Source organism: Dermacentor albipictus, chromosome 4, assembly GCF_038994185.2.
Source record: "Dermacentor albipictus isolate Rhodes 1998 colony chromosome 4, USDA_Dalb.pri_finalv2, whole genome shotgun sequence".
Taxonomy (NCBI): Eukaryota; Metazoa; Arthropoda; class Arachnida; order Ixodida; family Ixodidae; genus Dermacentor; species Dermacentor albipictus.
This window is the reverse complement of record NC_091824.1, coordinates 35,205,200-35,216,721: the sequence shown is the minus strand read 5'-3', so window position 1 is coordinate 35,216,721 and position 11,522 is coordinate 35,205,200. Positions and strand designations below refer to the sequence as shown.

General features: G+C 44.9%; 1 protein-coding gene across 1 annotated transcript in view; it reads right to left on the bottom strand.

The window, feature by feature from the left end:
* Positions 1 to 11,522, bottom strand: part of LOC139059516 (nephrin-like) — a 400,294-nt gene continuing 388,772 nt past the window's right edge. The window contains exons 15-16 of the mRNA XM_070537938.1: positions 6,367 to 6,565; positions 1 to 1,275 (exon numbers count right to left, since the gene is read on the bottom strand). Of these exons, the coding sequence (XP_070394039.1) occupies positions 6,486 to 6,565 (80 nt within the window). The 3' untranslated portion in view covers positions 1 to 1,275; positions 6,367 to 6,485. The remainder of the gene's footprint in view (positions 1,276 to 6,366; positions 6,566 to 11,522) is intronic.

The window sequence follows — 11,522 nt, the reverse complement described above, 5'->3', positions numbered from 1 at the left end:
TTGTTTCAAGGAGCCTGCTGCTTTTATTGAAACGAGAGTTCAAACATCAACAAAACAACCGACAACAACTCAAAAAGCACCACTTCGAGCACTAATTGCGCAGTACTATACACGGTACCTCGAAAATGGACAATACTTGCATCGCGGCAACGCGAGCAACATGATATTAAAAAGTGCCGGAATATTTCAAAGCATGTTCATTCAATCTCTACGACAGAAATGTAAACATCACACAGACAAAAAGAAAACTTACCTGTATGATACCAGAAATTTTTGATGACGTGTTTTGCCACTTTCTCTCCTTTTTTACCTTATGTTATGGAAGTGTAAATGTCATTCCATTACATCATAAAGCTTGAAGAGCTCACTTTGATCGAGAATATTCGCATGAAAAAATTTACGAAACGACACAAATTATGTCCCCAGAATCAAACTAATCGAGATGCTTACACACGTTATAAATAAAGCACATAGAGCATTTTGCACAAGCCAATTCGAATTGTTGTCAACACACGGCTCATGTCCCATTCAACAGTTTAATACACATTTCGATGAACTACATTATAAATGTGAGCAATGGTGTGGTTCAAGTGAGACCTTACGAGTACCTTCTCCTTGCGAATCCATTAAACACATCCCAGAAAGAATTACTGTTATTTCACAGAATCCAAGGAGCTTCCAATTGATCTATGGAATTTTCAGAAATCTATCCAGAAGAATCAGGACGACCTGAGACAGCTCGGAAAACAGAAAGACGTCTCAGATAGATCCAAAGTTTCGCAGCGACGCAGAAGTGCCCAGGCGTATTTTTTTCTGTCGGTACTTTAATTCGACTAACACTCGACTAGGCAGCTCCAAGTTCCCCGAAGCACAGAACTTACGGTCACTTGTGGGAGATCACATCCTCCGCGGTTACGACAGAGCGATGACGCGTGAAACAATTCGCCCCGGCCGGTACAAAGACACGGTCGCTACACAATCGAAACACTCCAAAGTACTACATTCAGTGTTCCAAGACACCGTCCACGGAGCCAAGCCGGCTGGTAAGTCGACACGAAACTTACACGAGGTGAGCGTTCCCAGATCTCGAGTGACCTGCAAGTGTGTTTGTGTTCCTGCGTATCACACCACGCGCGTGAGTCCACGATGACGTTTCTTGCAGCGCCATCTTCGTCTCGTGCACCTGGCGAACGTCCTCGTACGCACAGTCACACGTGGTCTCATACACTAAAAACAGCACCACAATTGTTGAGACATTCCCGCGACGAAATGAGGCTGCAAAGAAAGCGAGAAAACTTAATTTTTCTGGCGACGCTAATGGTGCGACGCACACTTAGGCTGCCTCCAGCGACCCCTTCCTACGGTTTCGCATTGTCTATGTATCCGAGATGAGCCCATTTTTTGGCACACTTGAGCTACCTAGTGGAATTCAACCGGCAAATAGCCAACAATACAAAGCTAAAGCTTCTGGATGCAAAAGCAAGAAGCACTAAATTGAAGGAAAATGAAGTAAGGTTCATCATTCCGGCATACAAATGAGTTATTTTTGGTTTACACAGCAACAGGCAAAGAAACTAAACTTATAGAACGCGATAAGGCAACTAATATTGCATGAATATTGAACGACAGACAGGGTGAAAATAAGGACTGGATCTGTATTCCAATAATTTGATGACATCTACATTGCAATGTTTTAATTGCTGTACATGAGTAGCACATATTTTTTAGCTTAGTATTTGTCCCTATTTTATTGTTATAACAAATATAACGATCCACCAAGCATAGTTTTGCCGTCGGCGTCACTGTGATGTTCCGTATATATTTATCTATACAATCGCCACTATGTATTGTATGTATGTTATATGGTTATGTCATATATTCAAGCTGCATGATATACTATTAATACGCCAAAGTTGCCCAAAGGAGGTCTACGTTATTCACTGCATTATACCTCACAACTTTCAGGAATGGGACCACTAAAAAAAAGTCATCAAACATTTTATTTACAGTGCGTGTCTCTTATCTTAGGTCTTCTCAGACTATTATAAAGAAGAAAACAATATAGAGCTCGCAATAATAAATTGATAAAGTTTCACTGGCGCCACTTTTTACGGGCAGAGCCACAGGTGATTTACAGGAGGAACCGGTGGGGGCACTTGCATCCCCCCCTCTCTATCACTGCCAAAGTGGAAGGGGCGGCGGCGAAGTATGCCATTTAGCAGCACGCCTTTCTTCCGTCATTATAAGTTGGTCGGGATAGCCATTTTCGGCGAAGTCTTCCTTAACTCTCTTCAGCGCATTTTTTCTTGCGAAAGCAGCAAAGCATAAACTGAACGCAGACCACCTGACCGCATTCCCCAAGTGTTGGTCAATGGTTCCCGTTACATGACAGAGACCCATTTGTCAAGGTCACTGTATGTAAGCTACAAGGCTATATTATTGTCAGAGTGAAATAAAAGGAGTCTTCAACAACAAACACGTTGCAGCAATTCAACTACAATGTCGCACTTTTATGTAGAGCCATGTATCTTTTCCCTTTTTTCTAAATTATTTTTTCCAGACTGGAGCTCTCAATTGTGTGGCATCACTCGGTGTGTATGAAAGTAGCTTTTAGGCCTTCGAGGGTAAGGGAGGACGACATCGGCATGCACACCGGATTGGTAGTTCCCCTATGCCTAACCTTTAGCTCATATGAGGCTGTTTTTTTTTTTGGTACTGCAGACACCTCTTAGATACCCCGGAAAAATACGCACCAGTGTGATTACCACACGTGAGTCGTCTACTCAGCATCACAATGACGCCATCCCCGGTGGTATCGCTCCCAGAATTGAATGCGCTTTCATCATCTTTGCAGGTATTATCAATTGGCTATTTATATAACCGATATTTTGAATTACCTGCGTGATGACGAACAGCGACTCATCGTTAAATGTTATTCTTAAAGCCATGTTATTGCTGAATTCATAGAAGTCTAATGGCCCTCATGATTCTACATATATTATATTGACGTAGTAGTTCTGCGGAAACCCGCAAGGTGGAGAGAAGTATTGAATAAAGGGAAAATGAGACATCCACCTGTTTGTAGCAATTGCTACAAAGGAAACCCATACGGGTTCCTCGAAAGAAAAGCCCATAGTTGCCTCACTCTTGCCTTTGCTTCGTGTTGTCGACAAATTCGACTTCGCCCTGCCATCTGCTAGCCGCCTGGTTAGCTCAGATGGTAGAGCGGCTGCCCCGGAAAGGCGGTGGTCCCGGGTTCGAGTCCCGGACCAGGACGAATTTTTCTTCAACTATGAGGCTTTTCTTTCGAGGAACCCGTATGGGTTTCCTTCGTAGCAATTGCTACAAACAGGTGGATGTCTCATTTTCCCTTTATTCATATATTATATTATAGTGAATGATGTTTTTTACAATACGCCAAAAAAGCTTGCGGACCTCCAATTTCTGATACATTCAGCGTTTTGAATATTCTGGATTAATATTATATTGGCATTTTTTCAAAGTCATTGGTAAAATAGTAGTAAAGTGCTACTGAATGAGTATAGAGAGCTAAACGCTACTTCGCCACCAAACATTGTGAGATGTATTCTTTTTCTCCTGCAACTTAATCCACGTTTTAATCATTTTGGTAAACTAGCCTTTAGCTACGTAGCAATAGTCCCGCTGTTCTTCTTTTATTTGAAGTTAAGTATGACGAAAAATACGTTGTGATTCTAAGCCCTGTACAATTCATTAGCGAATTCCCTACATCACTTTCTATGTGCCAAGGAAATTGCCGGTGGCATTGCCCCGTTTTTAATGCTAATCTTTCTTTGCGAACCATCAAGGACGTTCTTTAAAGTGGCTGCTGGGAGTTGCTGTGTTTCGCTGCTCTGCTGCCGAAAGGCTGACACTTAAAAAAAAAAATATCCACCGTGGGCCCAATGGTATGGTGGAACATCGGCTTCCCAGCACAACCACCCCGATGCTGTAAGCATTGGGCCCCAATCCCACTTGCACTGTTGTAGTGCCAACGGCAACTAGCTCGCTGAGATGATGGCCACGTGTGTCGCACTGTGTAGCACGGGCGCGCGAGGGCACTTGGACGCGTGCTATTATCCTTCACGCCAAAGACACAGGAATGAAATTTGATTACCCGATTCACGAAAGGTTCCCTCGAAATAAATTCCAAGGTGTGCGTGGAACCTGCATTCTCCTTCTTCTTCTTCTTCATCTTATTCTTATTATTTTTATTATGATTATTTTGTTTGGTGAAGGCATATTGCCATTTTCTGCCAATGCAAAGTCTTGCTCTAACTGATTTCACATTTCAAGCAATCTTGACTGCTTCTTACATATTTCCGGGGTCATAATTTCCAATTATCACGTGCGCTTATTTTCTTCATTTTTTGGGAGTTGAGCCCATCCGGCCTGATCTCCGAGATCCCGGACTTTCATGCACTGTCGTTTGATTTTAGGCCCTTTGTTGCTTAGTGCACCTTGGAGCACCTTACCTCAAGAAGCTATTGCCGCTTCTGAAGGTATTGTCTTTGTCATGCTCACATTAAATGTTCCTACGGTATAAGCATTGTTAAAGCGATAGCCTCAAGGGCCCCGTGTCGCAGAAAACCTGGTGCCGGCATCTTGTGAGCGACAAATCACTCCGGACCATGCATACCGAACCACGCAGGCACTCCGTGTAGCGCAGAGGCGTTACAGAAGTAATCGAAGTTCTCAAAATAAAATGCGCCAGAAAAATCGCAAAGTACGACTTACACACACCCTACAAACATGATAACGTCGGATTGTAATTTGAATATACGAGAAAGCAGGAATCTTTTAAGCGAAAACTGAAGCACAATCCTATTTTCCAGCGTGTCTACCATTCATAGAGCGGCCCGCCTGGTTCCTTGGAACTCCATCCTGATGGCGCTAGTTTCAGCGCGACTGTGGCCCACGCCAGAGGCAGCGTTTCTACCCGAAACGCTCGCCTTCGTGCATAGCGTTTGCCTCTAGCGTATCCCTGTAAGCATTGCAGTTACATGAGCTGCGTTTGCTGGGAGGCGTTAGAAACAGTCGGGGATAACTTTTAAAACAGATGACCCGTGGTCGACTCCAGGCCTTAAACGTTACTTAACAAGGAAAAAAAAAGGATTTACAGGAAAGCGAGCTGCTCAAACTGTCGTCAAGATCTTCCAGCCTACGAAGACATTGCTGTTCAAACACAAAGTGCCATTCTCCAAGTACAGACGAATACTTTAATGAAACGCTCCCCAACATTATGAAAACGGAACCTAAAAAAAATATTGGAATATGGTGAACCCTAAAAGTACTCACTCAATACTGGTGTTCACGACGGAAGACGGCAGCAATTTAGCGGTCGAGCAGTGTGCTGAACAATTTAATAAATACTTGACTGAAGTATTCACTAACGAACTTCCACTAAATGATTCTCTGTCGCTGTGAAAACTGTGCACTTCGCAACCTTTTCCGGCAATCCTAATTACGGAACACGGATTAGCTAGCGCCATAAATCGACTTCCCCACAATACCAGTCCTGGTTACTTTGGCATCAGCACCAAACGACTTAAATTGACCTACCATGGCGATATTTGAATGGTATCGCCTTCAACTCGTACAGGCGAAGCTAAAGCGTCCTCGAAATTTTGTTCTTCTAGAGCCTCGTATGCGCTTGCAAGCACCACCCCCAATTCCGCACTTTCTAATACTGCTATTAGACACGCCTGCTTATTATGACTAGTCTTCCACTTTCTCTCACAAAACTCAGGGTAACCTTCGTTATCGCTAACCTGTCATCAACGGATTTTGCCTTACTCAAAGCGCTTCTGCCTCTTGCACAAGGAAGGGTTCTACATAAACAAAGCACAGCCAACTTTCTAAGTGTGCTATTCAACACTTAAGGTTACGATGATTGTGAGGTCTCGACAGCTCCGCACGCTTTCGTCACGTGCAACCTTGCACTAACTCATTTATCGGAGTGACCTTTGTATACAAACTTGCGACTTCGTGCACACTGTGACGCGCTCGGCTAGGCTGTACACAACGCGAATGTTCTATTAGCTATTTCAATATTTCCAACTTCCATCTCGATTTTTTTAGTGGTGAGTCGGTGTTGTCCGTGTCCAAAATTAGAAAGAAAGAAAGAAAGAAAGAAAGAAAGAAAGAAAGAAAGAAAGAAAGAAAGAAAGAAAGAAAGAAAGAAAGAAAGAAAGAAAGAAAGAAAGAAAGAAAGAAAGAAAGGCGCCTGCCACTGAGTGGCTCAACTTCCTTTGTAGAAAACATGCGTACAACTTCTGCGACAACATTAAAACCTTACAAACCCAACACTGCGGGCGATGCTACTCGTGGCAATGTCTTTTCTCTTACCAGTGTGAACAATGCCTGGCGATGACGGCGTGCTTCTGCACGAGGAATGCAGCCGGTCGCGAGCGCCTCTGCTGTACAGGTGAGAGAGTGGGGCGTTCGCGACGCGGCCCGGTCGTAGATCACCGCTGCATGAAGGTGTTGATGACGCTCTGGTCTTGGTCTAGCGTCGCCATGCACAGCCCCTTGGCCGACACGAACGCTGCAGGTGGGACGAGAGAGATAGACCGGCTTCACCTAACACCAGCGCGTGAAGGCGTCTTCGACTATTTTCTTTTTGTCTGGAGATTACCTGCGTGAGGCGCTTCTAGCAAGGAGATCATCGAAAGTTATAGAAGCTAACTGAAGTCATCAAGCGCCTAGACGAAAGCGAAATAGAAGTTCTTGACTTGACGCTGCGGTTACGGAGGGTTACGGAGGTTACAAATGATTACGTTGAGCAGGAAGAGCCCAAAATGACAAGACATTATAATATGCGCTGTTTCTTCTAAAACCCTGAACCAGCCAGTTCAGATGAGTACGTTTCTGCAGTTTCCATATGCTAAATTTATAATCTGAAGTCGGTTAAGCATTTTTTAAATTGTTGATGTGGTTACTCAAAGACAGTAAAAAAAAAAGGCACTGCTGCACAATCTCTTAAAGCGGTATTGCTTAAATCGTCCCGATAAACCATGCCTAAAAGTGGAAGGTCGAAGGTCGCAGGCATTTATCAAAAGAACCTAAGCGCATCTGCTGAGAAAGTTAGCAAGCGAATTAAAAGGCGCAAGAAAAAGAAGCACGCACGAAGCCAGTATATGCAACTTCCATGCCTTCACACCATTTACGCTCACAGCTTCTTGCGTGGTTCGAAAAATGTTGCCAGTTGGTTTGGAATAGTTGTAGGGTGCAGGGCCCGTAATAGCCCTTGCCAAAAAGTGCGAACTACGGCTGAGTTACCACGGCGAGGAAATAAGTGGAACTGTGGAATTAAACAAAAGTCTGGGAGACGCCGAATCGCTGTTTTCGAGTCGGATATAATAATCTTGGTGCCCGGAATGGAGGTGCCCATGGCGATGGCGGCCTCTTCCGCCTCCACAATGGAAGATGTGTTTACCGTCGCACAGCTGATGGTGTGCCCGTCGCCATTAGTGACGGCTATAGTGTGTCGACCATCACTGGTGCGAGCAGCATCCACGTATATGGCGGGTTGGTTTTTGTAACATTGCCAGAGTGCCGCCGCCCTAGCTTTGCGTCTATCGCTGTTTTCAGTGCTCATGTTTTTCGGAAGCGGGGGGATAATGATCTTGGTCCGGATAGTGTTAGGTATTCGCTGTCGTTGCGGGATGTCTAAGGCTGGACGATACCCTAAGCTGTCGAGGATCCGCTGTCCCGCATGTGTGCCGGATAATCGAACTGTTTGAGCCCATTTGTGGGCCTCTATGATTTCCTCAACGTTATTATGCACCCCTAGACTCAAGAGTGCGTCTGTATTAGTCCATTTTGGTAGCCCAAGAGCCTGTTTGAATAACGTTCGGATTAGACCGTTAATCCGTTCCAAATCCCTCTTCCTGAGATGCAGGTAAGGGCAGACATACGCCACTCGGCTCTGAAAGAAAGCCTGGATTAACCTGCAGGCATCTTTCTCCTTAACTCCGTGCCGTCGGTTGGAGACCCTCCTGAGAAGGTTCTGTAATTGCCCAGCTGTAGTTTGGAGTCGTGCTATGGCTTCTTGGTTGTGCGTGTTTTGCTGGATCCACAATCCTAACACTCTGATCTTAGGAACGGGTGGGACCGGTTGTCCAGCTACCTGCACCTGAATGTGTGCCGGCAAAATAGCAGCCGCATTTGCGGGATTTTTTTTTCCGGACTATAAGCAATTCTGACTTTTTTGGCGAATAGCTCAGGCCATTGTTGCGAGCGTGTTTCTGCACTGCGTCAGCCGCTGCCTGCAGTGATTCTGAAATCTCTCCGTCCGACCCAATGCACGTCCAGATCGTTACGTCATCGGCGTAGATGGCGTGCCTGATATGAGGAATCTCTTTGAGCTGTCGGGATAAGCCACTCATGGTGGTATTAAAGAGGAAAGGAGAAAGTACTGCTCCCTGTGGTGTACCTCTAGTGCCGAGCTCTATGGTTTTGCTTTCAATATTGCCTATGTTTACGGTGGCAGTACGTCCCTTGAGGAATGTGGTAATATAGGTATATGTTCTCTTACCTACGTTCATGTTGGATACCTTTTCTAGAATGGCTCGATGTGAGACATTGTCAAACGCTTTGTGTATGTCTAATGCTAACACTGTTCGAGTTGCGCGTATAGGCGCTGGGTTAAGGATATCATTTTGTACTTGCCACAGTATGTCTTGGGTGCACAGTTTAGGACGAAAGCCGATCATTGTCTCTGGGAAGAGGTTGTTGGTTTCGGCATAGTCAACCAGTCTATTGAGAACCACATGCTCTATAGCCTTACCAAGACAAGAGGTAAGGGATATGGGTCTGAGGTTCTCTAGACTGAGTGACTTGCCCGGTTTAGGAATGAAGACCACGCTAGCGTGCTTCCACTCTTGCGGGAGTGTACTCTTGCGATTCGTAACTACACCTCAGGTTTCATTTGCCCTCGAGCATTCAGAATAATTAACAAAAACCTCAATCAATTGAAGTTGGTGTGGGTACCCGCTCATGCGGGCAACCCTGGCAATGAGGCCGCCCATCTAGCCGCCCGAGCAGCTAGTAACCGGGAGGTGGGCTCCTCCGTCGGGGTTGACCGACATGAAGGTATCCACACCTACACCGAAATGACCGTTTATTACCGCGAATCCAGGCGAATATATCCATCCCCGCACGAGACACTGACAAGAATACAGGCCACTAACCTCAGGAGAGTACAGACTAGATCTGTACTTAGTCCAAAAAGGCTAGCTGCAATGACCGGTGGTGAATATCCACCAAACTGCAAACATTGTAGCTGTCCCCTTGCGGACCAAGATCACATCTTGTGGGGATGCCAAAAGAACCCTCCCCCGAGAGAACTCTTTAGGCGAGCTCCCTCACATGACGAGTGGGAGAAAAAAACGAAAACGTCCAACCCGCAAGACCAGATACGGTTGGCGGAATGGGCTGATAGCGTCGCGGCTAAGCAGACGCCACGCTAGCCCACACAGCTGGGAAAGAAAGCTCCACTAAAACTTTACAATAAAAGTTTTCTCTCTCTCTCTGGGAGACGCCGAACCAATGTGGTATACTTGATACCGTTTATGAGTGGCCATGCTTACACTTAGCAATACGCAATATGTATCAACACTGGTGGTTGCCCCATATTCAAGATTCGAACACGAATACCACGCCATTCTCTAGCTATTCGTATTCGAAAATAAACTCTTCGATCTTTTCGAATAATTGAAGCTACCCATATATTTCACAGCAACCACCTTTTAAATTCTGCTTGCTATTATGCGTTTGTTAAAAAAAAATATCGTAAGTAGTAAGAAAGAAAACAACGACAAAATGTTTCGAAATGATATAGAAACAAATTCGTTACATAGCCCTGCTTTCGGTTTTCGCCGCGGAAGCCTACATAAAAGCCCCTGAGTTTTTATTTCCTCTAATGTGCTTGCCTTTGGCTCGGCCACTAAATATCAGCTGATCACACTCTGTTTTCCCTCGCCGGCGTAAAAAAAATCCGACTACGGTTTCTATAGGATTCACTAGTGCTACCTTTGCAGTTTAAGGAAACTTCACGCGTTTCTGAAGCAGACTAAAGACCAAAACAAAGGTGCATACCTAAATAGACAGATTAGCTTGACTGCCAATGGAGAGAAGCAACAAATGAGTTCACTGACTGTCTTTACGGGGTTCACCCTCGACCATTATCTCTATACCCTTAGTGATCTTCCTGCACCCCATCAAAGGCCACAGATCCCTCCTTCGTTAATAATATTTTATTCATTCATCCATTGTGTAGTAATACCAAAGTGTTCATTCTAAGCACCCAAATAAAATTCTTGGATTTTACTTGCCAAAACCGCGATCTGATCATGAGGCAGACCCTAGTGTTCCATGGAATCCCAATAAATATTGAGCACGTGGAGCTCTTTTAAACCGCCCCTAGCAGCGTCTTCGCCCCCACCGAAATGCGGACTCCGTCGCCGGGACCAAACTGGCGACTTCGAGCTTTGCAGTGCATATCCATGGCAACCAGATTCTTTCCAAGCTATATTTTTGTTAGTTTCGCGGTAACAGGTTGATTACGGAAACAACAACAAAAAAGCAACAACAATGGAGGAACTAACCTCTTCTTTCTTTTTTTGTATTTGGTGCCAGAAATGCATCGCCGGTGCGTCAGCATGATGTCGTGGGTTTCAAAGTATACTGTTTCGTGTTTGGACTATTGTGGGGCAGCCCACGCACTTAAAACTCTTTAGGTTCAATCTGTTGCCCCTTCAGAACGTAATGTAGTCCATATTGAAAGGTGAACAGTTAAACAGGCTCGGATAGGTGCCGTCAGTATTATTGTCATATAATAATAATAATATTTGGGGTTTTACGTGCCAAAACCACTTTCTGATTATGAGGCACGCCGTAGTGGAGGACTCCGGAAATTTTGACCACCTGGGGTTCTTTAACGTGCACCTAAATCTAAGCACACGGGCGTTTTCGCATTTCGCCCCCATCGAAATGCGGCCGCCGTAGCCGGGATTCGATCCCGCGACCTCGTGCTCAGCAGCCCAACACCATAGCCACTGAGCAACCACGGCGGGTAGTATTATTGTCATCACGGCGACCCTGTGTGGTATAGGTAAACTCAAGGTGGCATTGCAAACCGTTTTTTTTTTCACTTACTGCGTCTTTTCTTGCTGTTCGGAAGCGCAAAGTGCGGGACACTTTTTTTTTACCAGTGATTAGAACAAACGAGGGTCTGTCTTCAGACCAAAGGACACTTAATCCAGCGAAATGTTTCACGAGAACACGTAATAGCGAAACGCAAAGCCCGTAGGACATGTAACAAAGTCATTTATACAAAATCGCGTTGAGGACGATTATTGAGAGCTTTAAAATGAACCACATAACAAGAAACAACAAATAAAGACGAATTTGGCGATCGCTTCTTTACTCTGTACTCTGTACCTTATTAAACAAAAGATCCAAAGGATACTAGCGTCAACGGGCATGCTTCGCAAAAGGTG